General features: G+C 33.0%; 4 protein-coding genes across 8 annotated transcripts; 2 read left to right on the forward strand and 2 right to left on the reverse strand.

The window, feature by feature from the left end:
- Positions 1 to 455: 455 nt before the first annotated feature.
- Positions 456 to 14417, reverse strand: LOC126758684 (uncharacterized). 3 transcript variants are annotated; one of them, XM_050473037.1, is made up of 8 exons: positions 13601 to 14417; positions 8181 to 8982; positions 7753 to 8050; positions 6807 to 7680; positions 6428 to 6731; positions 6205 to 6359; positions 5989 to 6144; positions 456 to 4194 (listed from the first exon to the last, which is right to left on the reverse strand). In XM_050473037.1, exons 2-8 carry the CDS (start codon positions 8864 to 8866, stop codon positions 1163 to 1165), a joined length of 5505 nt encoding a protein of 1834 aa, XP_050328994.1. In that variant the 5' UTR covers positions 8867 to 8982; positions 13601 to 14417; the 3' UTR covers positions 456 to 1162. The 3 variants fall into 3 exon arrangements, with proteins under 3 accessions (XP_050328994.1, XP_050328992.1, XP_050328993.1); XM_050473035.1 differs by having other exon boundaries at positions 6807 to 7683; XM_050473036.1 differs by lacking the exon at positions 13601 to 14417 and adding an exon at positions 12821 to 12998 and having other exon boundaries at positions 6807 to 7683.
- A 3130-nt stretch (positions 14418 to 17547) lies between these two features.
- LOC126760436 (uncharacterized) lies at positions 17548 to 18349 on the forward strand. The gene is made up of 3 exons (XM_050476061.1): positions 17548 to 17860; positions 17943 to 18240; positions 18304 to 18349. The coding sequence occupies exons 1-3, from the start codon at positions 17815 to 17817 to the stop codon at positions 18314 to 18316; spliced, it is 357 nt and encodes a 118-aa protein (XP_050332018.1). The 5' UTR covers positions 17548 to 17814; the 3' UTR covers positions 18317 to 18349.
- A 91-nt stretch (positions 18350 to 18440) lies between these two features.
- LOC126760433 (kinesin-like protein Nod) lies at positions 18441 to 26496 on the forward strand. 3 transcript variants are annotated; one of them, XM_050476058.1, is made up of 12 exons: positions 18441 to 19164; positions 19232 to 21537; positions 21591 to 21776; positions 21832 to 22018; positions 22079 to 22450; positions 22504 to 22658; positions 24566 to 24777; positions 24844 to 25035; positions 25106 to 25433; positions 25493 to 26130; positions 26183 to 26267; positions 26334 to 26496. In XM_050476058.1, exons 2-12 carry the CDS (start codon positions 21406 to 21408, stop codon positions 26352 to 26354), a joined length of 2508 nt encoding a protein of 835 aa, XP_050332015.1. In that variant the 5' UTR covers positions 18441 to 19164; positions 19232 to 21405; the 3' UTR covers positions 26355 to 26496. The 3 variants fall into 3 exon arrangements, with proteins under 3 accessions (XP_050332015.1, XP_050332014.1, XP_050332012.1); XM_050476057.1 differs by having other exon boundaries at positions 18441 to 18858; positions 18928 to 21537; XM_050476055.1 differs by having other exon boundaries at positions 18441 to 21537.
- Positions 22654 to 24206, reverse strand: LOC126760434 (uncharacterized). Its single transcript, XM_050476059.1, has 4 exons — positions 23883 to 24206; positions 23301 to 23822; positions 23066 to 23238; positions 22654 to 23001 (listed from the first exon to the last, which is right to left on the reverse strand). The coding sequence occupies exons 1-4, from the start codon at positions 24189 to 24191 to the stop codon at positions 22719 to 22721; spliced, it is 1287 nt and encodes a 428-aa protein (XP_050332016.1). The 5' UTR covers positions 24192 to 24206; the 3' UTR covers positions 22654 to 22718.
- Positions 26497 to 27408: the final 912 nt, after the last annotated feature.

The following is a 27408-nucleotide window of genomic DNA, read 5'->3' on the forward strand; positions in this document are numbered from 1 at the left end:
ATATTAACATTTTTTTACTTATTTCTCTCTATTTTTGAATTACTAAATTTCTTAAATGATTCTTACATGAATTTTGAACAAATGCTTATGATTTGAAATATAATTTTTGTATTTATGAATTGTATTGAATTTTAACATAAAGAGATGAAAAGTATCCCATGTCCTTACCCTGGTTCTAAGCTACCTCCCCACCAGCCAAATCGGTTTAGCCGTTCTTGAGTTATAAATGATGTAACTAACACGATTTTCTTTTATATATGTACGTATATATATCATAAAATAAATTGTATTAATTCAGGTAAATTCCCTGGTTCCTCTTTCCCTCTCCAGCTGCCTGATAATATGAATCCAATTACCATATATGTTAAAATATGCTTTTATGCACGCAAAGAGTGAAATAAAAATGTCATTTAATACATACCTTCAATGGTTGGTTTCATATATATTTAATTAAATAATGTTTACTATATGTTATTTTATTTTTGATTAAATAAAATCAGTTTGATATTACAGCGGATTAATCTATTTACAATTGCATTCTAAAATATATATGTACCTTTAAAAAACTAGTGTGTCTCAATCAATGCCAATTAAAGTGAATACACATACCACCGGATTATAGCGTACATTATAAAAATTGTTTTTATCATTAACTGAACTGTAACGAAGGTTGATAGAAGATGTTTGAAAGCGATTGAGATTGAAATCAATATTGGCAAAATTAATGTCTTAAACATTTGTAAATACTTCCCGTTAATCTTTTATGTTTTGTGCAATTTAAAAAAATCCGGAAAATATCAACAGTTACGATCAAGCAAAATTTACTAAATGGCAGTAACGGGTGTTTTCTGTGTTTACTTGAATGGAAACTTATTACGATAAGCATTAATTTTATATTTATTTTACGGTTCGGTGATTTGCATACATTTGTAAGCATTCCCAAGGATGATTGAAAGTATTTGAATATTATTCATAACAGCGAACATGCCTATCAAGAACTGAATTAACCAGATAACTATTTGTTTTAGAATACCGTTTGTTTATTACTGGTTACAGCTGTACTAAAAATTCATCACTCACCATCATTGTCATTGTAGCAAGCATTATATATATAGAATGTAATAACTACACACAAAATACAAAACAAACCTAAGACTAATTCTTATCTCTTGCGTCGCTTAGTTTTCTTCTTTGTCGAACATGACGGTGGAACTACATTTATATTTGTTAAAGTTGTTTGCATTTCAGATGTGTTCATTCCGAGGACTGGTAGATCTTGATCGGAACTATCTTTCCGGTTCTCTATTTCCAAATTACTTTCTTCAGCAGACGATGTAGACGATGACGTTGCAGCATCAATCGCAGCCATAAGATTTATTTTATGTTCTAGTCTCTTTGTTTTCAGTTTCATGGGAACATTAATAGTTGCACTATTCGCTGGTAAAATGAAACCATTGTCATCTGAAGTAGTAGCAGGAACGGGCCCTTCACTATCGGTTGTTGTGTTTGGAGATGCAGGTGTAATGATGTTGTCAATTAGCTTTTGATCATCTTTGTTGTTCGATCCAGAAAAAGTAGAGGATATATTTTTATTACTTATTGGTAGAGTTTCTGAATCGGATTTTATTTTTGTAATTAACGGGCGTAATTCATCATCATCTTCGAAAGTGATTTCTTCCTTTTGCTTTTTAGTTTCTGCTTGTTGTCTTTTTCGCTTTTGCTTTTTACTTAACTTTTTCTCTTCGATAACAAGAATTTCCTCTGAAGTGGATGAATTTGCCGAACTTACAGATTTGTCATTTGTTGTTCCGGTATTGGTAGTATTAGTTTCTTGGGAACTGTGTAGGGAACTGTGTTCCAAACTTAAATATTGATCTTCTCCATCGTTGAGTAACTTATAATCTGGTGATGTTATATCTCCCATCTCCGAATTGATTGTTACTTGATATTCTTTTGACAATTTATCTTCGTCACAGATACTATCATCTTCACAGTGCAATGATCCACATAAAGCGAAAATTAAATTTTGATGGCTAAGGGCTTTTGGAAGTGAGAGTACTTTTCCATCTTGTCTCGGATTTTCCTGTAACGGGCTATCAAAATTAATCAAACTTAACTGTTCTGACAGATTATCTTTAGCCTTTGCAGATGATTTATTTTCTTTTTCCATTAAAATTGAACAATATGGATAAATATCAATGTTTTCTAATGCGGGCAAAGGCGGTAATGATTCTAGTGGTTGCAGTGAGGAAAATCCATCGAATGACCATTTGCTGTCACTATTATTTTGACCTTTTAATTTAACATCAGTTTGCTCTTTTTCCAGGGATTTTAGTTGCTTAGATGAATCAGAAGATTTAATTTCACTATTTTCTGTGATGTTTGCCTTACTCTTAGCATTCTTCTTCATATTAGCGCCTAACCCAGTGCATGAATTGTCAATAGGTTTCGAAAGTGTGGATAAATCGGCAAGAATACTGCCTTTTTTTTCTGTATTGATCTCTTTAATTTTAACGGGTTTTTTAGTTTTACCAATTGTCCCCAAACTAGGGAAGTTATCGCTCGATTGCACTTTAGATTTTAGTTGGTTGTCGCTACTTACAGTCTGCCATACTGAATTATTTGATTTCGAAATTTGTGGACTTTCACTAATTTCAGAGTTTGACTGGATAAATGCCAATTTTTCCTTTCCGATATCTGAATGAGCGGAAATTGCGTCATTTTTTGATATTTCATTATCAGCTTTCTTTTTTAATGAGTTTTTCTCCTTTTTTGTAAGATTCACAGTTACGGTTTTTTCAATTATTTTTTTACAACATATACTAGCATCATCGTGAGCTTCATTTTCTTCGTCAGCTGTATTTTCAATGACTTTACTGGCACTTCTAATTGTGTCTTTCTTCCCATGTGATTTGCTTGTACTGGCAGCCTCTATTGCAATTTCTGGTTTTAACTCGGTCTCTTTACTTAATTTATCGCATTTAATATTGCTTTTAGACAATGTTTTAATATTATTGCTATTGTTTGTGGGTTCCCCGATTGGAGTATTTACTTTTGATGTATCTGCATATACAGTTGATTTCATAAAATTAGTTAAGGGTACCTTCTTATTTTCATTAATCTCGATTGAAACGTTGTCTGATATATTTTGATTTAGTTGTGCGTTATCCCTTAGAAAACTTATTTTTTTCGAGTTATTTTTTGTATCAGGTGATTTTAGGCCCTTACTATTTGTTTCACTTTCAATTTGAGATAAATGGCCTTTAACAATTTCTCTATCTCCTGAAATTTTATTTCGAGTCTTCTCAATAGGTAAAGGTGTCATTCGTTTAAATTCTATGACATCTTCCTTAACTGATGATAAGCCTTTTAGGTTTGTTTTTGTTTCGATTATGTTCGTATTGCCACATAAATTTCCGCTGTTCGTAGTGTTACATTTGTTCACTTTGTTTTCATGGACCAGTTCCACCATGTGTCCAAGTTCAGAGCTCACGTGTTGCTGAACGTTCCCAGCTTCAGTGATTAGAACAACAGTAGTTGGCTTATCACTGTCTGTTGAGCATAAATCTAATTTCTTCACATTTTGACATTTTATTCTTCCACTTTTTTGGTTCCTCTCCTTTTTGCTTAACTCGGCATCTACTTCTTTTGCTATAACTGGCACTATAAGTTTATTTTTTATTAACTCAGGCGGTTTACAGAATTCTTCACTTTCTATAGTTTTTCCCGCTGTTTGATTAATATTATCGTCACATAATATCGCCACAACGGGACGAAACAAAGACTCATCACAATTTTCGTGTATAATACTCTCTTCGGCAGCTAATTGCGATACTACTTCATCCAGAATGTCTCTTTTTACGTCAGTTGAAATGCCTGAAAAAACTGTTGTTACCGTCCCCAGAGGATTAACTACTTTTTCTACTGAAGGTGTAGACGATTTTGGAATCTCAAAAGTTTTCTTATTTTCATCACAACAGAGTTGAACTTTTTTACATTGGTCGGAATCTACATCAGAAACCAAATTCCAAGCACCCATTGCAGTCAGTGTTTCTGACGTCGAGGTGAGAGAGGGGGGATATGAAACCATGGCTTTCAGGCTGTTATCAGAATCGTCTTCACCAATGTCAGGATCTGCGCGGGCATCGTAGAATGGGACATTATCAGACGAAGCAACCCCAGACGCTAATCGACCTTCAATAAAAATACAGAGAAAGAGAAGAAAACAAAAGATATTGTGAGAAAGAAGCATTAACAAAAAGCCAAAAGCATTTTTCTTTGTAAATGAATGTTCGCAGTGCTGTGGAATCTATTCATATTTAGACCCGTTATCCCTTATTAAATCAAACTAATCGTCATATCAAAAAAGTATCCTTAGTGTCTCAATGCTCCGAGAAAAAGCAAATAAATTGCAGCAAAAGTAGTTACGAAAATGTTCATTTAAATTTGGTAAGCTGCTGTGCAACTATAAAACTCAACAAAAGCATAGCAATGCAACATAAAACATTGTAACTTAACGTAATGAGAAACAAAAGCATTTTACAATATTGTTTCAACCAAACTAATTGATTATTCATATGAAGATGTATTGTAAATGATAATGTAAGCAGTTGTTACGAAACTAATTTTTATTAAAATCAAATGATCCATGCTGAATTATTTAAGGCAATATCCGCTTTATATTTAAAATAAAATCAGAATTGTCCACTTCTTTTGGAAATAATTGTTTCTTGGTCCCCAATACCTGCCTTTGGCTTTTTCTAAATCTATTCTTCTCTCGTCTTCTCTTTCAATGTTTTTTTATATATCAATCGTTCTCAACATCTTCAATATTTGAAAGTAAAAAAATGTGAAGTTAATGAAGAGCATACTGATCATTAAGTCGAATTCCATCAGCAATCAAATGAAAGTATGAATACATGCATACATAGCATGTAAAATCATAGTTACTTTCACAGTCCTTTTCTCAATTATTCAAAAATGTATTTTTAATCCCTAAATTTCGTCTGATTTGTATGACTTTGATTCGGGAATTTACATTATTGATATAGTTCAATTATATTAGTTGATGCAGAAGGATAAATCAATTAACTTTCAGTATTAATAATTTATACGTGTAAATATATTATTAAAAATCGAAATAATACCTTTCGGCGTTTAATTATGTTTTAGTTATATTTAAAGTTTAGGAGTAACCCATTTTCGTATTAAATAGGAATATAACAATATATATGTAATGTATATATAATATACCACATTGACGATAGCAGACATTTTATAACACACATATGAATAGAATAATGAATTTTCAGTATCAGAAACAATTCTTATCACAGCATCTACTTTTGTATCCTTTTACTAATAAAATGTCCCATAGTACAAAAAGTTAAACTCGATATAAGTATCAGACTCTACTTTAAATATTAGGTACAGTAACCTCATTTATATATTTTTTTTAAACTCTTATTTCAATATGATACAATATGTGTATGAAATATTTTATTTTCATTATCATCCGTTGGAGTGAAACACTAAGAATAAAACAAAACGAATAAAACCAAAGACGCCACGAAATAGGAAAAACCTCTCAAAACATCTAAAAAGATGTACTATATGTATGCATACAAGTAAATTGCGCATTAATATTATGTTTTCACAGTAATGACATTCTTGTTATACATATAATACATATGTACATACATATGTATATGAAAGTGAACAAGGGATCAAGACGAAATTTACAAAAAGTTTGTGGTGTAATTATTGCGCAATTGATATAATGATCTTCGTTATAATTGTACATTGGCAACCTTAACTCTGGACGTGCTTTGTTAGTCGATTCGAATAACAATCATCGTTATCGTGGTTTGCAAAAAGCAGCAAAATAACGGTGCCCGTCCAGGGTTAAATCAGTAGTTGGGAAGAGCGGAATAAAATATCTGAAACATGCACCATCGCCCGTACTAACAAAACTTTATATTTACTTACATGTACTTTTTCGATCATCCGACACAGATGGTGATTCCCGCATAGCATCGGCCAAGTCCTCCTTTAATCGAGAATCACCATGCGCCATTGCAAAATCAGAATCCAAATGCTCGTGGCGAAAACGATCCATCAGTTTTGGACTTTGTTCTACACTACCTAAAATTAAAAAGTAACTTATCCAAAAATTTAATTACGAATTTTGTAATATGTACTTACTATATGAACCCGATTCAATGAGGACCGGCAAAGAGCATCGAGCTGCAGCCGTTACTGGCATACTTAGTGGATGTGAACGAATAGCCGATGCTGAATTTGTGGACTTTGTTACCCCTATTTCAACAGCCTCAACATCAACATGGTTCAGATTGGAGCTAAATTAGAAATTGCTTACATTATTAGCTTCGCTGATTTTGGTTTGATATCTATTACTAATACTAACCCACTAGGAGTGTTATACGTTTTGAATACACATTGAGGCCCCATCCAAAGACGGCGGTGTGGACCGGCGTGTGTAATAATTTCTACTTGAGATACCCAACTCTCATTTTTTTCCTCCAATTCATCATACTGACGTATGCTGTCTAACAAACATAAATTTCTATCCTTTATAAGCCAATTATCATTTTCCAACGGAGGTGCCAACTCATGAGATCCATCCCTTCGCCTACCGAGATTCCATTGTGCTTTAGCTTCCACTTCCAATTCAATTGGAGTATCATCACAAATTTTATCTTTGGCAATATCTATATCATATTAAATATCAAAGCATATTAGATATTACATAATTTTTAGGTTTGTAAATAGTATTTTTTTATTACTTGATGCAAGTTTAGTGTCCAAATCGTATTGTATAAGAGCACCGTGGCCAGCCATTACGAAAAGTGAATCAACAGATTTACGCTGCATACGATGTGATGCTTCTCGAGTTACATTTGGTGGTTCAAGTAACCAAGATCGCGATTTCGCAAAAATTGCACACACGCTCAAAGGTTTTCCATTATCATCAGATAGAGAAGAATGCCTTTGTCGTTGAGAAGCAGCTGATATGCCACTATTACCTACACCAATTTTACCCGGCATAACAAGTCCTGCAGACCCAGGGGGTGATCCGAGTGCAAACGGTTGCCGAAGTTGAGCTAAAGCTTGCACAATTGTGGGACGCGGAAATGGTGGTAGAGTTGTATTATGGTAAGGTTGCAAGGATTGCATAAAAGTGGTACTTTCTGAATGTGATATTGGAGAATTTGAACGGCCTTCTACAGATAAGCCCGCAGAGCGATGAAATCGTGACAACTTATTAACAACATGTAGAGATGTATGTGTCCGCACTCCCATTTGACCACCGTAAGGTGTAATTGGAAATACATGAGTAGTTCCTCTTAATGTCGACACCGCTACCCAACGTGAATCTAGTGAAAATGTAATGTTTTGGACCTTTGCACTAGTGTCGCCCCTATGTAATACATATAAATGATGTACCGCTGAAAGACTAGGGCTTGCGGGATGTGGCTGTATACGGAAAACGTGAAAATCATGACCGCGACGATCGGCGGTAAGTAATAGCATGCCTGAATTATCAAACTCCATTGCAACAATAGCTTCTGCGTGAGCGACAAAATGTGCAATAATGGGCTCTTCATTAACACCGCCAGTAGCAGATGTCATTGAGGTGGGGCTGTAATCTTTAATAGTCTTCTGAAAAAAGAAGAAAAAAGTAAAATTACAATACACAATTACTATAAAGAACTTGTATATAATGTTAACCTCTATATCCATTATCGTAACAATCCCAGATTGTTTAGCTTCAACACCAGTAATGGAATCGAAACTACTATTTTTTGATATACTGCCACTACTTGACGTTCCAGTCAAACCTGCTGCTACCTGTTCACCAAGCTCTCGCAACCCTTTTCCAAACGACTTTGCAGCATTTAATACAGTTGCTGTGTAACTGGCTACACCCTCACCATCCCAGCCTCCACCGCTACGCTTTGAGGGAATCAGCCTTTGCTCAGCATAAGCTAGCCAGCGTTGACCAAGAGCAACGGGATTTGGATTGATCCTTCAAAGGTAACAATTCATATTCATTAATTTTATTATTTAATTACACTGTTAATCATAAACAACACATAAATACATATGTAAATGTTATGCTAAGAACAATGATATACAATGCATCGCATCTTACTTACCCAGGACTTGGATAACATGTAGTTATTGAAAGCCGATCTTCCAAAGTACGGGCATCGAAAACAGCTATACGTTCATGAAATACAATAACAATGGAAGAACGATTGGCAAGTACGTCCAAAATTACGTTTTTAAATTTAATCGTTTTCACTTGCTTTCCAGTTTTAAGGGAAACAAAATTTATTGTACAGAACTGAAGCTGTGAAGAAGCCGTACTACTGTCCACTAATGCAATAATAGGGCGTTTTTCAGCATATATATCTATCGATTCATCAGCACGTCCATGTTCATTCGCGGATCGCACTAAGGTCGGCGTTGGTAGGACTCGTAATGTTGACACAACACCATGGCGCCATGATAGCACTTCAATAGCCTCCCCGTTAGCAGGTATAGCCCATACTTGAACGCCAAGACCGTATCCTAATAGTAGAAGTAATGGTGGTGCTGCACTTCCCTCCATTTCCCAGTCTATACCGAAACATGGATCGCTTATATCAGCAGCCGTCTCAAACCGTGCCCAAATAATTGTATCTTTAGGCTCAGTATGCGACTGATGTGCCACTAGTGTAACATCGCTGATGAACCCAAACGCAGAGTCTAAAATTGAACGATCGCTTACAACTTGTGGAGGCACAACTGCAGGTGCGGCTATGCCACGCGATTGTCGCCGTGGTGAATCTGCAGACATCTTCCACTTAAAATTCTCAGAAAACCAGTGCTAAAAGCAGCACTATACTCCAAGGGAGCTATTTATGCAATTATAATCCAGTAATAACTTATTTTCTGAATGCAATATCGCTATTTCTGAAAAACAATATGACACAAATTTATTATTTCATAAATATACATTTAAGTATGTATCTTAAGTATTAACAAAAAACAAATTGCATGTGATTTCAATTTATGTATTCTCATGCCTCTTACAGAGTTATAAAGGCATCGTCACAGTGCGACCCTCCGAAAAATCCCTGATTTTTGCGTTTTGTTTTTTAATGTTGAAATTAACTAATTGGTCCGATTTTTTTTTTTAAATAAATACATTCATGACGAATACAAAATGATTTATTTATGTTTATTTATTGAATGTATAATTGTTAAATAAATTGTTGAAATGGTACGTAAAAAAAGGCCTGCACGATGTCCACTATTGCGGCCGCAATTTTGGTCTAAACTAAAAATTTCAAAAAGATTATTAATATGTATAAAAGTCGCTATCGCGCTATGGAAGTTTTTTTTTTAATTTGACAAAATTTCGAGTTTTTCGTAGAATAAAAAGGAAGATTTCAAAAAAAAAAAAATAAAAAAAAAAGCTACCATAGAGCGATAGCGAATGACGTCAAAAATGTTCTCTCCAAACTGGAACTAGATGTCTCAAAACTCTTCCTTTGAGAGTGGAAGTCGGCATAAGATTTGGTAGAATAACGAAAATTATTATATTTAGTGAAATAATGTTTCATATACCGGTTTTTCCGGTAGGGATAATATGATTTCTAAGTGTTGTTTTGGCCATTTTTAATTTGTCATTATCTGTGATTTTTGTTTCATTGTATTCAGCAATGTTTACAATTTCATCATGGAAATATATACACAAGAACAACGTTTACAAATTATTCAATGTTATTAGCAAAATAATCGTTCTCCATTTGTAACTTTTCATGGATTTTGAGAAAGGCTTTGGGCTTGCATCCCTATAAAATTGGACCACCGTTAACGCTGCCTTGGAACAACTTCAAAACAATAGCGTTTTTTTTAAGAAAATTAGCGATGAAGCTCACTTTCATTCAGTGGTACGGTAAATATACACAAAAGTCGTTTCTGGTGCGAAGAAAGTCATCTAAATTTACAGTTTGGTGTAATTTTTGGTCTGGTGAAATCATCGATCCATCTTCTGTCGAAATGAAGCTGGTGATAACCAACTTTTTATGGCACAATTCGAAAAAGTTGATCTTGACAACCTCTGGTTCCAAAAAGATAGGGCTACGAGCAACACAGTGCGTGCAACAACCGAATTATTGCGAGAGAAGTTTGTAGATTCGATTATTTCAACAAATTTTGACATTAAATGGCCTCCGAAAGGTTGTGATTTGTCGTCATTAGACTACTTCTTGTGGGGTATTTTGAAGTCATTGGTCCAGAAAAAACATTTGAATTTCCTCATTTTCGCACTGGAATATGAAAATCTCAGGAATGTTAGATATCAAATTTGGTCGTGTAGATCCCGAGATATAGAGTTTTCACCTAAATGTGGGCGGTGATCCGTTTTTACAGTGCCGTTAGGGACATACATAAGGTCGAAGAAATAACATCTTTTCTTCAGAAACACAATGAAAGAAGGTAAATTTATAGAAACTTTTAAATTCATAAGCTTCAATAAAAAAAAAGAATGCGAAAGATTATAAACAGATAAGTTTTCACTGATATCCGATGTAAGGGATAACCTATGAGTAACAGAGTACAGTACAGCACAACAGTATAGAAAAATATCAATTATAATCTGTTTTTGAAGTAACATATTAATTTTATTAAAAGTTAGCCAGAAACCGAATAAAAGGAAATAAGAGGTGATTTAGATTTTCCTTGTACAAAGTAGTACACAAATAAATTAACAAACATTCATTTTCACATATCATCATTTAAAGAACACTAATTTTATGCGAGCAATATATTGGACATATTGTTAACATTATTTTAACATATCCCAAGAAACTATTGTAATTCGGTGGAATATCTTTGACTTAAGGGCGGAGCCTGTTTTAGAAGCTTCAAAAAATTTATATTTTTTTTGCTTAAATCTCTTTAAAAATTATCTAAGAATATGTCCCCAAAGTTATAGATGGGAATTCAAAACATTGTCCAAGCTAGAAGGGAAATACATAGTGGATATATGAGCGCTTGGATAGAAAACGAAAACTTTGACGCACGATTTCTCGCTTTTTCATTTTTACGATTTTTCTTAATTGGCGGGCAGGATAGAAAAAAACTAAACGTCGTATGGAATTGGGACAAAGTTTATTATCTTTGGCATTAAATTATCTTCTATTTAAACTAAAAAAAACTAAGAAAAGTCAAGTTTGAAAATATTTTTAAACAACATAAAGTAAAATTTTTTTGGTCAAAAAGTAATTTTTTCAATTTTAATTTTTTTTTTAGAATTTTACACTTTTTTTTGGATATAAAAGTTAAAAATATAACTATAAAATTCATTATAAATGGAAGAAACACGCATTTTAAATAGTTGAATTTTTGAACTTTAAATGCAAATATCTCAAAAACCATAAGTCAGCGGCAACTATATGTACATATGTACATATATATTTTCTTAATCGAGAGGACCTCCTCATACATACCCATTTTAACCCCGAAATCGGGGAATGCTAATCTAAAACTTATCCAAAATCCTCAAAAAACTCGATTTTTTGAATTTTTGCTGTTAACTTTTTAACATCAAATGAAATTGGGAAATATGTTTATACATACATATGTACATATGTAAGTAAATGTCAAAGGCAAACATAAACATAATCTGCAATATTCGATTTTGCTTGAAAATACATACATACATATGTATTGTACATATATGTATGTAATATGCAGGATAAAAAAGTACACTTGGTCTCCATTTTGCACTTAGTTTTTACACGATTTTTAATTTTAACTATATAAAATAAAATCAAAATTCCATACGTAAATACAGATATGCTTCAATTTAAAACATTTTATCGTAATACGAGGTATCTATTCGAATAAGTATTCAAATAAAGGTCTGAAGTGAGACAGTATCAGAGTTTAAAGTTTTGGTGCTCATCGACGACGCACCATACAAATATTATTAACGATAATTTGAAGTTAATGTGTCTTCCTTAAAATACGACTTCATTAATTCAACCACTGTATCACGGAACTTAAATGTAACATATTTACTTGAATTTTGATATTTACTATTATTTTTTTATCATTCCAAGAATACTTTTTGATTGTTCCTTTTAACAATAATACATATATAAATCTGCAATATTTTAATTGTTTTCTTACTGTTCGAATAGAAAGATTTCTTGTGAAATGATATTTTTTTTTAGTTGGTCCTGTTAGTGAGTTTTGTATGAAAAAATTATTTTTTTGGAAGGTTTTTTTGCACTGTAATTTACTGCCTCAGTTAACCGTGTAAAAAACTGATCAAGTGTGAAAAACAACATAATTTTTGTATACGCTACATACTTAAATTTTTCCTTCAACTTCGAAATATAAGTCTTATATTTTAGATTGGCCAAAAGGGTTGTAAAAATGTATTTTAAATTGTAAAGAAATCACCAAACTAATGTGTCAATATGGCGATAGTACATATCAATATATAATCGTAATTTTTATATGTGAGTATATACATATGTACATATATTTAACTACACATACTGTATGTATCAAACTAGACAAATTGTTTAGTCCACTCATTTATTTATACTATGTGATCTTAGTACCGAAGTAAATAAAAAATTAGCCTGCTTTAGCTTTAATATAATTTTATACAAACGTTTTTTTACTATTTTTCAGTTGGGTCTAAAGAAACTTTTGTTTACCACACAATTCTAACTGCGACATTGTTTTAATATATTTAGTTTTCGGTACCATAAAGTTAGAGATCACTCACCTTATGAAATTAGTCAATATATTGGTTTGGAATTCCAACTGATTTTAACACTTTTATCAAGAAATGAAAAAATCAAAATGTCTCGTATTTGTTTGCGTTTAACTCAGATGTTGTGCACAAACAAAGAAAAATTACGAAATCGAATATTTCTTGCTCTATACGCTGTTCGTCATTTCCTTTGTTTGTGTTTGATTCTCTTCTCTACTCCTAGATGAAGCAGTAACCACTTTCGAATTCGTTTCGAATTGATATGGCCAGAATATATTTTCACTTTTTATTTAAAATTACTATATTTTTATTCCCGAGTTAATGGAAAAACATCTATGTATATACATTGCTTTAAGATAATCGCTGGTTAATAAACTATATAAATATGATCATACATTTAGATTCTTTATTTGCTTTGAGGGACATACTTGTTATAAATAATGCAAAATAGTGGAGAGATTTATTATATATGCAATTCGGAATACTGAAAATTCTTTATTTAAAAACATTTTTAAAAAGTTTGTTATACTTTGTTTGTTATTTTTTATTTCTTTTCTGTCTTTCCCAAATCGTATTTTCATTCTCCAGAAATTAATTTTTAAAGTATGTCAATATTTTATCTGGTAGCACATATAATTACGAAAAACATAAAAGCATAGAGCAAAAAACAAATGAAGTTAAAAAACGACAAAACATAATATTAAAAATACTCAAAAAGTTATGACGCAGTTAAATACGACTAACTGCAATCAAATTAACTCTTGTCAATGTATTTTCAGCTAAATTAATTACCTCTTCACTGCAAATAGTTTTCTGCTTTCACTTTTATAAATTAACACAATGACAATGTTTACTGTTTGAGTTTGTTTGGTACAACTAAATTGACGGAATATTGTTATTATATTCTATTCAATTCACAAAAAATAAGTAGCCTTGTATAGTTTGCGATTACATGAAGCAACTTTAGTTGCTAATTCTCGGGCGATTCTCTTTTGCTGTCGCCCATTACCTTCACACGAGCAACTTGTGTTGCGCAACTCTGCTCGAGTTTTTTTCTCATTCTCTTTCACTTTACTTTAACCCATTGTCTACTCTTTACTTTAACCCATTGTCGCTTCTTTTTCCTTATAGGTATTTGGGGCACTCTATCACATATATTAATCAGCTCTGTCAATTAAGAAATACATTTTATTTATTAAAACAAACATATATCACCCTTTTTACTATCGTCTAAATCAATTTGTATGGCTTCCTCCATACATTTCACAATATCTTTAATTAATTCGATTTTTTCGTCATACTCCATTTTCTAAAATATTTATATTATATTATGTATATTTGTATACATATTTGCAAATTACTTACCAAAAGATGAAATTAAATTTTTTAAATATATTCAAAATATTAATTTCAAAAAAATATACGCAAATGCAACTATGTACTACGAAAGAAAGAACACGAATGCCGAAAAACGTCGCAGCGAACTGCTACGAATAAGAACACAAAGCGAGTTGCTGAACACTGGAAACTCGGCGCGATTCCCCTCTCCTCGTCGCCCCCTCGCCTATAAACCAAGAGTTGCCGCAACAAAAGTTGCTTCGTGTGATAAGGCTCATACATGTAGATTATATATGTATATACCAAAATGCTGTTTATACGCCGGTGTACACGAGGCATTTATTATTGCCAACTAGCTTTAGAATTTTATTGCCACATAAAATTTTTTTCATAGGCATTATGAGCGTAGCAATGCATTTAATGAAAGGCATACACACAACAATTAGTTGGTTGATTGAGTTGGGCTAGAATTGCCCTTGTCGCTACATACGAAACAACTTTTAATACAATTTTGAGGCCAACTTTATTTTGAATATTCACTTCGTTGCTTAAACATGAGTTCGGAAGTTGTTGTTTTACTTATTATATATGACGCGCTCTCTTCGACAGCCGAAATAAAATGAAACTGAAATCGTTTGAAATCGCACGACCAACCCAAACACGATTCAACTAACACAACCAACTTGACATAATATCAAAAAATTTTCAGTTGGTACAACTCATACAACTGCCCCATATACGTAACAATCAGTTGCACAATTCGATGAAATTGGTACAATAATTGGTGCGTGTATGCCTTCCATAACAGTTTTCATAGTTCATTAGGGGTATTCTCTTGCTCTTGCAAAACCCTTGCAAGGTGCACGAATTGCAGATATTTCCTCTTTGCGCACCGGCACAACAACAAACACACGCAGAAAATTATTTGAAATGGCTGTGAAATATGTCAGACCAAAACCCTTGTTCTGCAATGGGTGCTCTCGTGCCCTTGTATATTTTGGTATAGGATTTTTGCAATCTGCAATTTTGCAAGAGCAAGAGAATCCCCCTATTGTGTTTGGTTTGTTGTGTTTATGCACTCTATTGGCCAACTATTAACTAAAGGTTAAATCTACGTTATACCATAGATTTACCAAGGCCGAATTCAGAAATCTATTTGAAAATAAGTAGAAAAATTTGCGGAACGTGGCTGCAGATGACGTGGCGGGATCTTGGATACCGGGTCTAAGGTATCTCGGGGTTGTAACTAATACGGCCGCTGAAGAAAGGGTGCGGAAGGAATAGCTTACTCTCCACCACTATAAAGTAGTTATTGTCGAAAGATGGGGTTTCTCACCAAATGATGACATTTGATAAACATTTCAGGGGATTGAACTGTAGACTACGAACAACTAAAACTGCAGTAATTAAACAGTCACCAGTTGAATTGGCGTGTATAGATATATAACGTTTAAATAAATTTGAGATGAGTTTAAAGTACGCTGTCGATACATGAGATATCCATAAGTATTGCTAAGAAGATAATAGGGGTATTCGCATTACAGAATCTAGTGATATATGAACGGCTGATTCGGTCAATTAATTGACTATTATGCATGCCTATTGTGAATTGGTGTACCTTCTGCATACATTTTTAACAAAAAAACTGCAACAAATCTTTATAATTTAAATAGAAATTAAAAAATCTTTCACAACAATTTAACGACGTAATATGTCTTTATGTAAAATGGCAGCTAAAACAGGGTTGCAATTATATTTTTGCGTGACATTGCACGCAAATATACATGGGTTTTGGTCTGTCATATTTTACAGCCATTACAAATAATTTTCTGCGTGTGTTTGTCGTTGTGCCGGTGCACCAAGAGGAAATATATGCAATTCTTGCACCGTGCAAGGGTTTTACAAGAGCAAGAGAATACCCCTTATATGTTTCCGTTAAGCTTATGATCGCTGAGAATGTTGATCGTAGATGTGGTTGAGCATAGCATTAGGCAGAGATAAAAAGATGTCCAATTGCTAAACGTCAAAACCTACTAAACTTGAAGTTTATCAATTGGGAACGAGCGATGGCCAGATTGAAATCTTACCAAAAAAATATGTAAACGGAGGGATTTGTTGCATCGTTTAAGACCACTTATAAAAATGTAAAACAATGAAAGTTAAATAAATTTGTGAAATTTAAAGGTATTTGATGAAACATTTTGTAATTTGAAGAATCATAGTATTATTTTCAATGGAAAATGATTAAACACATTTAATGAATGAGAGCTAACAAGCTTAAGTCCTTTTATTGGGTATTGAAAGGTCAAAAGTCAGTTGTTCTAATATACTTTAAAAAAAGTTAAATAGTTTCTCCATATAATAAATAACCACTTAATAGTAATTTTTATTCTTAATGTTGGGTGTTTTAATTTAAATGCCCAATAATTATTATTTTGTTCAATCTGGCCATAATGGAAAATGTTATACAAAACGTTAATTTTGAAGCGCTCTCACACTGGAATAAGTTGGTCATCCCTTTATTCCTGGCATTAGACAGGCAACGAACAACTCCACTTGCGGGGCATCTCGACAGGATAAAATCTATGTCTTGCGAACTGTATTGCCGTGCCTATTGCTTGTGGAGACTCCACATTGCTTATATCTTACAATATATCGCAAACTAATTCGTATGCCATATATCGTAAGCTATAAGCTGTCACTTCAGCAGTTTGACAGCGCAGTTTTCATTTCTATGAAAATTTCGAAGATGCAACATATCCCATTTGCACATATGCCGACGGCATTTTCATTTCGGTAATATGAAAATTAGAAGAACGAGTATTAAGACGGTTGTGTTATATTATAAAAATAAAGTACATTTTCAAAATAATATTTTTTCAAAAAATTATTATTTAGTTTAATATTGTTAATTTACAGAAAAATTATGCAAATTGGTTTGGGAATAAGCGAAATCTTAAATTTAATAAACTTATACTAGCGAAAATCAAAATATCATTGCTCATTTTAAATTTATTATTTTAATTGGTATATAAAATGTATGCCACAATTATGACATAGTAGTCCAAAAATATGAATTCTTATTTTTCCCAGAAATACGTTTGTAAAAAAAGCTACCTTCCCAAATGCTACCTTCGCAAATGATAAAATAAATTTTTCAAGAGCTCGAAGCATGCGCTATATCAGCTCGAACCTACCTACCCTACGCCTTTGCGCAAATGATTATCTTATGATAACAAATGCCCACATACAGATTTGGCCCATTGCCATAGCAATACATTTGACAGTTCGCAAGACATAGATTTTATCCTGTCGAGATGCCCCGTTAATGCAGTCACTCAGGTGAACTGGTGTAATTACATACAAGATGCAGCCATTGTGGTTATCTAGCCAAATAAATATATGTAAATCCGGCACGATTCCGATTACTTTGGCGGAGGGGTAAAATCCGGCGATGCTATTCTAAATCCCAGCCATAAAAACTTTATAAAATGTGGAAATAATGCGAGATAAAAAAAATAAATTGTTTACTATTTTTGTTGCAAAGTATTATTCCATCACTAAAAGTCGATAATTTGACTTTGAACCGATAAAGCAAAGCGAAAACTAAATGAAAATATCAATGATTGTCACAGTTTTGGATATTTGGCACTTTTAAAATAACATTTATGGCGGAAAAATTACCGGCTACACAACAGTCTAAACCTTTCCCAGGTAACAACTATCAAGAAACAAGTCCAAAATATTCAAACAATATGGCTTCAAATATAATTTACGGAACTGGTTTTGTACTCAGGATCACTTACTCCGGGTTGGAATGATCCACCCTTTTTGAATAACGTAACTCAACCACCTGGACGTACTCGATTGAATCTCAATAAGAGAGTAGCATTTCCAGTGAATACCACATCTAGTTCCATATTAGTGGATAAAACTATAGTGTCGACAAGTTTGGGGCAAGGAAAAACATCCGAGGTAGGCTTCTATCCACATCCTCCAACAGGAACACCAACGGTAAAAATGCAAAGATTTAATGAAACAAATACTGAAAAACTTCCAGATGATACGGATAGCGTTAATAAACATCATGACAAGTATGTACTGTAGAATGTAATGTATTGAAACTTGAAGCTAAAAATGTTTCTTTTTTATTTCAGGAATTACCAATAAAAAATATCCACCTTTTACTGTAGAAACGCATAATATCATCCGAATTTTTAATTTTTTTCCCCGATCTCAACTTTTTACATCATTTCACATTTCAGAGGTTTTATGCCGAGGTAGATAACCAATCCTTTATATATATATATAACAGTCTTGATAGTCACCTAATCAAGATATATATATATAATATAAATGATCAGGATGACAAGAAGAGTCAAATTCTCTCCGTTCGTTCTTTCTAGCGATAAGTTAAAATTTAGGTACTTTAATGAAACTTAGCACACATGATACTTGGTCCCCAGAAGAGATTGGTAGTTCATATGGGCGAAATTCATTGTCACATATAAAATGACGATAAGCGAGACACTATATGGTGTTATAACTTAGTCAGATATTAACTAACAAAAAAAAATCGGGTGGGGCTGTGCCGGGGAAGTCGGCCATTGGTTTTAACGTGAAACGTCTATGTTAGCGAATCCCTTTTAAAGTAAAAGATTGAAATGAAAACAAGATTGACGCTGTTTTAAGTATTTAATAAAAAAGAACAGGTACATAATAGAAACATAAATTACTTATTATTACGATTAATATTCGACAATAATTTTTATTTAACATAGGTCTGTGATATGTGAAATAAGCAACACACGGCATAATGTCAACATTAATATTTCTGGTGAATGTACAGTCTATAGTGGTATTGCCTAATGTTGTCGGTGATGTTTGTACGTAGTTGAGGCCTAATTCATTCCTCATGAACTCAACGAGATAGCTGTTCTGTTGTGGATCACAATTGAAATCGCCACATAGAACGATTGGAGTCTCCAAGTCTGTCTGAGAGTTCGGTATTAGTTTTGGTAAGTTTGCTGAATATGGCAGGAGTGATTGAATTGCTTCACTTCTACTGATATTGACATCTCTCAGTTCCGTGGCAGATCCAATAGATATATCGATCGTCTGTTCATTCGTTACGTCCATAAGTATAGGTATTCCAGTGGTAGAGGTACCCGCGAGGTCGGCGGCAGCAGCTTTGCGAGGTTCCCGAAACCGTCTCGCTCGCTCGGCGCCGGACATTGGGGTACCCATGCACAGTTAACGCAGTATGCCTCCCCCGCCGCCCCACTCGACCCCGACACGAACTCAATGTCATAACAGTGAACTGACTATATAAGCGAAATATTTTTGTTTCTAAGACTAATAGTTTTTTAATTATTAAGGTACGATGATATAGACCTTTTCGTTACGGTTCACTTTTTAAACCTGGTACCATTATGTTTCGGCGCGATTTTAAAGGCGTTTCACGTCAAAAAGTATCTTGGTATAGGACATTAAAGTGTGGATGGATATCTATGGTTTAAAATCTTTTAAGTTGGCGTACCCTGCCTTTAATAGGTCTAAAGTCTTAATCTCAGAAAGGAGCAAAACTAAATCGCCCAAAACTTTCTGAAAACAAGTCAGTTTGACATCTCCTCATACATCGTAATGAAATCGGCTGATAACTACGGGGATGTTCGAGCAAGCAAATAACTGCGGCAATATTGCAACCCTGATATTGTTTTGCAGATACTCAGCTGATACTTAACAAATATTTTGCGCGGCGTGCAGGTGCATTGAAGAAGTGAAGTTTAAGAACTCTTAAAAATGAATTTTTAATAAATTTAACAGTGGATAACTTGGTGGATACTGAGTGTAGTTTGCTTCTTAAATACAAAAAAGCAAGGAAACAAAGCTTTTTGCATAAAAAAGTGGCTTGCGACCGAAATTTTAAAGAAGAGGGCAATAGTAAAATCGCAAAATTTCTTTAAAAGAATTCGATTTTATCCTCCGGATATATATTTATCACATTTTCGGATGTCTCGTGAAACACAATTAATGATAATAATTTGTTATAAAAAAAAATAAAATAAATTTCACATCTGAGATATTAGAATGTATTGCATAGAACTTATGGTAATAATTGGATACATATGTAGTTTTATACCTCAGGAAATAATACGGTGTTACCGTGTTTACCGCGTTTACTATTTTATATCATAATTTTAAATTCCATTCCTTTGCTTTGGGATATATAAATTAAACACAAATAGTTATAATTTTGCACAAAAAATTTGTGCAGAGATTAAACCGAATATACCGGCCAATGCATGAGCTATCTGCCTAAAATTGCTATCTTCAGTATACCTGAGTATTGTCAAAAATTAATGCAACAATTTCAGGCTTTTCTCTAAGATCAATCTACTCGATATAGTGATTTCTGGCTTTCCAACTGTCTTTAAACTTTAGTGTTAGTCAATACACGCGGTATTTTATTATTCTGTACTGGCATAGAAAACGCTGACGCGGTTATAGCCGAGATTACAACAACGCACCCATGGTTTCTTTTCGCTATTTGGCGCCAAATCGACATACCAATTGCAGATAGGTCTTCTTTTCCCCCTGCTTCCACGGGCGGGTACTGTATCAGAAACCTTCAAAGCTTGAATGTTCTCTTCCAACTGGATAAAATGGCCTGATCAGTTCGTTATTATATTATTATAACTAATGCCCACATACAGATTTGGCAATGGCAATGGCAATAGATTTGACAGTTAGTATACAATAAACTTTTACGTAAATAACGCAGCGGCAGGGCTGAGTGGATGAAAACTTCGATTTTGACAGCGAGTTGGGGAGTAAAGTTGGTTGTAGAAAACCAAGAAATTATAATTTTTTGAAACATCACTTGTCGCGAGATGTTTAATGGATGTAAGTATTATAATTCAATTATTTCGTTTTGCCTTTCATTTCTTTTGTACTAATATTAGAGAACAAGTGAGAATTTGAGGTAAAGTGCCTCTTTTATTTATATCATTTATAAATCAATATTGACAAGTAGTTTGTGCCATAAAGTTGAAAGCAAGTTCTTGATCGTGTAATTGCAGCGTAAGTGGTATTAGTTTCATTTGAATATTTGATAGTACTGTGATCGCTTTGTAATGTATATATAATGCCTACAATGCATCTCTGACATTTCGAATTCATATAACGCGGCTATATTTTAAAAGTTTATATTTTAAGCATTTATAACACAGGTTAAACATAAAAAGTGCGGAATAATCATGTCAAATGTTGATGTTCATTGCGATAATGGTGCCGTACGAATAATAGTTCGTGAAAGACCAGTACGAGATGCACAAGGATTTCAAGAGGACTCTTCAAGTGTAATTTCATACCTAGAAGGCACTCCCAATGTATGAATATTCATTAGAAATAGAAGAAATTATTAATCAATTGTTACACTTAGGTGCTTCTTGCGGACGGAAGACCATTTACTTTTGATAAGGTCCTAGGCCCAAATGCTTCACAGGAACAGTTATTCCGTGATGTTAGTTTCTTAGTTGAAAAAGTAAAACAAGGTTATAATTGTACAGCGTTAGCTTATGGGCAAACTGGTACTGGTAAATCTTATTCGATGGGGCTTAATTACAACGTTTGTATGCCAATATCTGGTTATTGGAAGTGATTTATTCAATGAACTTTTACAGGCTTGTGACGGAGAGTTTGTCGGAATTATTCCAAGATGTTTGAAAGAAATACTAAACACATCTCTGAATAATACTTCAAAAAGCCATTTAGGATCAATTGAGCTAAACGCGTCATTTATAGAAATATATAATGAAAAAGTGTTTGACTTGCTAAGTGACAAGAGTATGGATCCAATCTCTTCTCGAGGTTAGTTTAAAAAATATTGCGTTTAAAATATAAAAAATGACTAGAAAATATTACTTTTAGGATACAAATGTACGGGTGGCACTCGAAAGGTTCTCAAATCTTTAGAAGATTGTTATAGTGTCCTACTCCAAGGTAACAAGAATAGACATGTGAGACCAACCAAAATGAATTCACAAAGTTCAAGATCACATGCAATTTTTACAATTCATATAAATACTTTTTCTGGAAATGGTGTTCTTAGTACCAGGTTAAATTTAGTAGATTTAGCTGGTTCAGAGGGTGTGCGCAGAACAGGTCATCAAGGAATGGCGATGTCAGAAGGAGTCAACATAAATCAAGGTCTTTTATCCATTGGTAAAGTTTTACAGGCTAAAGCGCTTGGGCATAAAGTGGTACCATATCGTGATAGTGTATTGACTTCAGTTTTACAAGGTAATTTCTAATAAATAGCTATAAGGTATATAACTAGAATAATTAATTTTCAGATTCGCTCAATGATAACTCATATTTAACACTTTTGGCTTGCATTAGTCCTCATCGTTCAGATTTATCTGAGACCTTATCAACTCTTCGTTTTGCCCAAAGTGTGAAACAATTGAAACACTCACCGCACATAAATTTTATAGCAACAGATATAAAGGTAACTAATCTATATTAATTAAAAATAAGTTTAGATTTAAAAATGATTTTGAATGAAGCATTAATGTATATATCCAAAATTAATGCAATCAATGATAACGTCGCGCATTCGCTGGCTGTACTCCTGTAAATTTCCTTCGCATAGAAGACCAGAGTCTTTTAAATTTTTCAGTTTCCCAATTTCTGCCTGCTCGCTAAGATTTTCAAGGTTGGGCACATCTTCACTTTTTAATGTTATAATTGGTAGCACAATCATTGCAAAAAGTAGAGCAACAGCCCCTCTCTTTTTTAATTCCTCGTCGAATTTTTCTCGGGGAAACAATTTAAATGGATTAGATCCAAGTCTATGTAGAAAACTTTTTATTGTTGTTGCTAGAACTTTCTAGTAAATAACAGAATTAGTCCTACCTGCTGATGTGGCTAATTAATTCCTCATAGTAAACATTTAGAACATCTCCGTAATGTGCTTTTCTGAAATTTCTTGTAGTACATGTAAAAATAAAGTACATCAGATCGCTAATTGGAGACGAGTAACGCAACAGTTGCCAATCCAACAAACGCATTGTGACGACATCGGTGTCCTTTCATATCCCACATTAAAATAAGTTATTTCTTTGTGATAATTTTCGTAAACATTATTTACCTCCATTTTAAACATTAAATTATTGTTCCAGCAGTCTCCATGACATAATACTGCATATGGTTCATATTTTTTACCATCAATAAGATCCGAAAAAATTTCAAAAAATGGACGCTTAAAAAATTTGCCCAGGATTTGCTTATACTTATCACTTTCCTGTTCCAAACATGCCAGCGCAGTCCTTTTTAGTCCCTCAAAATAAATATTTAAATTTGAAACATTCTTGTGTTGGAGAAAAATGTCTTCAATTTTTCGAAATTTATCTAAAGCTTTAGGCTGCTGGTCTTTAATGGCAAAAGAGACTGCATGTAATTTTGCATATGTTCGCATTACTATTGCAATATGTTCAAATTGGAAATCATCGAAACGGTCAAACACCCCAAACTCTTGTAAACTTAAGTCCTCCAAAAATACTACTTCTTCGAATTCATCTGTTGAAGTGTAAAAACACTTAGCATACTCATGAAAGCAGTATTCTTCCGCTAGTCCTTTATTGCGTTGAAAATTTTCTATCATTGGTAAGAACTGAGAATAATAAGAAAACATTTTATATTAATTTATTTTCTGTAAAATATTTTGTTTTACCTCCTCATAAGCAAGAGCTTCCCTCAGAAAACAGGGCCTGATAAAGAATTGCTTACGTCTTGTGGAATTTCTTGGTGCCATTTTAAGAATTATATTAGAAAGACGAACGCCGCAACTTGTATTTAATTTAACTGAAACGCGATACACAATTCCTATGTAGTTTTCACCTTTTTTAGTGGCTGGCAACAGTTCATAAGTAAACGATTTCGATGAAAATTGTCTTTCCAAGAGTTGTTGAAGTGCCGTCAGGACTTTACTGCTCGGATAGTCACACTCTTGTCTGCGTGTTTTTACACTGGCGTTATCCATTTTGAATTAAATCTGACGCTTACTTCAAAAAGATTTAATATATAAATGCCTTTTGACGATAATTGATACCATCTTATTGAAACCCACAATATTTGATATCATATTTTGCGGTCTTGAGTATATCAAAATGAACAAAAATAAAAGTAAGGAAGGGCTAAAGTTGCGCAGCCGAACTTCATACACATGCCATCCATCTTTTACTAGGAAATATTAGGTAGAGAGAAAAATATATTAAAAAGTCAAAGTTTTAGTTATACATGTTTTTATTATTCTTTTGTTTTGTTATTAGTACATGGGCGTTTACAGTCGAGGTGGAAATTTATGATTGAAATTCCGTTAATTTACTTGACTATACAATACTGTTGCTCTTATAGAAAAATCGCTTGAAAACTCCAAAGAAACCGCTCATGACACCAGTACCTGCCAAGCCACCATTTTCTAAAAATACCATCAACATGGGAATAAAGGTTTTAAAACCTATTTATCATAGTAACACATTTTGTACTCCGAGCAAGTTGAAAAGATACGCTAATGCCGATAAACTGAACCGATCGGAAATTGGTTTAACACCCAAGCAAAAGGAAAAGTATGTAAATTAATTCAATAACTTAAAATTAATTTTTCATTTTAAATACAAATTTTATATCTTTAGAGAGCAAACAGGTCTTTTTCAGTCTTCTGTCTCTGAACTTCCTATAGTGCACTCAAAATTGCTACAAACCAATCGAGAATCAACCATTATAATGGATAAATCCCTCGATTCTCGAGCTTCGATTATGAGTTTGAATGTGTCATCATCAACAGTGGTAGGAAATGATGGGATCGCATCAAGTAAAGTCATAAGGTATAGATATTCTAAATGTTGTATGTAATATATGTATATACTATATACCCATCTTTGTGTTCAATAATAGCTACAGTCCCGTCGTGCGAAAGTGTATGGTAGAAATAGAAAACGTGATGGATAGCAAAATGTCACAATTAATGGAAACTTTAAAAGATCTAAATAAGGATAATATTCAACATCGGTCTGAAATCATGGCCACTCCATGGCCAAGTACGGCTGATTCAGTTAGTGCAGGACCACTTCCACTTGCACTCCGTAATGAGTTAAAGACTATTATACAAGAAGTATTAAAAGAAAATGTTAAATCAAATATTAAAACTTCGGACGATGCAAATAGATCCGAGTCAATATTATTAGATTCTTCTCTTTTAAGGAATGATCCTAAATGTCAATTGGTAATTTTTAAACCAACATTGTTTATTAATACTTATAATGAATGTTTATATGTTTTTAGTTTGCTACAAGTAGTCCAGTTTTCAAAGTCCCATCTGCACCTAATAAAGAATTAAATAGTTCTGCAAATTCTTCTAAGATAAAACAGATGTCTCTGAAAGTAATGGAAATCGATGAAGAAGCTAAACGTTACAAAACTGCAATAAGAAGATCTAGGCGGATTTCTGCAGTAAGGGGGGAAGTGGTATTACACAGTTCATTCAATGATTTAAGAGGACAAGGTTGTATTAATGAAGCATTACGACGTTCTAGTCGCATTTCGAAAATTGGGGAACAAACTGAATTGCAGAGAGTAAACGATTCTTCTGTGATAACGCTAAGCTCAATGCCACAAAAAGAAAATATATGGTATATTGAAAGACGGAAAGAGAAGGATGGAAATGGAGGAACCAAACAAGTCTCAAAAGCACATAACAAGGCAAGTCATCGTAAATCTTCCTTAAACAACAACATAATTGAGAGTTACTTTACGACTGACCGGCAAAAGTCAAGTTCACACATCAACGGAAAAGAAAAGAAATCGAATATTTTGAAACATCGAGCGGCAGTATTAAATTTATTAAATTCTGGCTCTATGAAAGAATTGCAAGTACTGCCTCAGATAGGTCAAAAAACGGCATATCAATTGGTAACTCAGAGGTATGTATTCTTTTAAGTATATCATTTATCATATTTATCTAGGAATTTACAGAACATTGAACGGAAAATTTAAAAATATATCACAACTTGAAAAACTCACAATATGGCGTGGAAGCTCATGGACACGTTTTGCGCAAGTACGTAAATTACACGCAAAATTATGTAAAAAATATAATATAATATTCATTTTATTTAATTTACAGGCTAATTTGCTCATTGATTAAAACGGCTTCCGACATTTTCTTTATTTAAAGCAATATTTATTTAACATCTGGTGTTATGTAGTAATGCAACTAATTACGTTTTTATTGTAATATTATATTCATAAAATGTTCGTATTAAATTAAAAATATTGTACAACAAAAATACTTGTATTTTTATGTTTGTTTGTATGTATGTATTTCAGGTGGATGTTTAGGAGTTTTATAGTTATAATTTGTACCCCTGTTTTTGAACTCATTAAACCTTGTGTATTTGCACGAGCCTGTTAGTTCAGGTAACGCATCCCAACATTTGCTCTTGACAACTCCGTTAGTATTTTAGATGTTATGTTATGATTAGATAGGACAGGCGCTTATGTTCACAAAAAATTTGTATGCGTTGTTTTTTTTTATATACATATTTGCGCACGTTTTTAATTGAATAACTTATGAAGCTCTAAGTGAGTCGTTATTCTGTAAATGCCTTGTGAAAACGTATTATTTACTTCGTTTCAGAATTTGGGAAGTGAAGGTATTTCATGCATTTACAATGAATCTTCATGTCTTTCTATAGATTTTATACGAAAGAATTGCCAAAAAATAAACCCATAAGTAATATCTGCTCTCTTATGCCATTTGAAAGAGCGCTGAATCGCAATTAAATATAAAACTCGTATATCAATAATGACTAGTATACTGACAACTAGACTTTGTTATCGTTCTAAAATACGGATAAAAAATCACACGTAACACGTAAATTATAAAATATAACGTTATTCGTTTGTAAATATAGATTCATTTATTTTATGCAGATGTGTTTTTAGTAAGGACATTAATGTAAGACGTTCATTTATTTAACTAAAGTTCTCAATTAAATGTAAATTGTAGTTAATACATATTGTCACCAGCAAAAACAAGTTCTGTACATTTTATTTATATTGTATGTTCAGTAGTTCAAATAATAAAAAATTTAAACATTGAATTAGCGCTTATGACTTTTTCACCATATTGAATTATTGCATCCAAACCCACATACAGCAAAGTTAACGATTTACTCATAGCCTTATATAAAATACAT

The sequence above is a fragment of the Bactrocera neohumeralis genome, chromosome 5 (assembly GCF_024586455.1).
Source record: "Bactrocera neohumeralis isolate Rockhampton chromosome 5, APGP_CSIRO_Bneo_wtdbg2-racon-allhic-juicebox.fasta_v2, whole genome shotgun sequence".
NCBI classification, from domain to species: Eukaryota; Metazoa; Arthropoda; class Insecta; order Diptera; family Tephritidae; genus Bactrocera; species Bactrocera neohumeralis.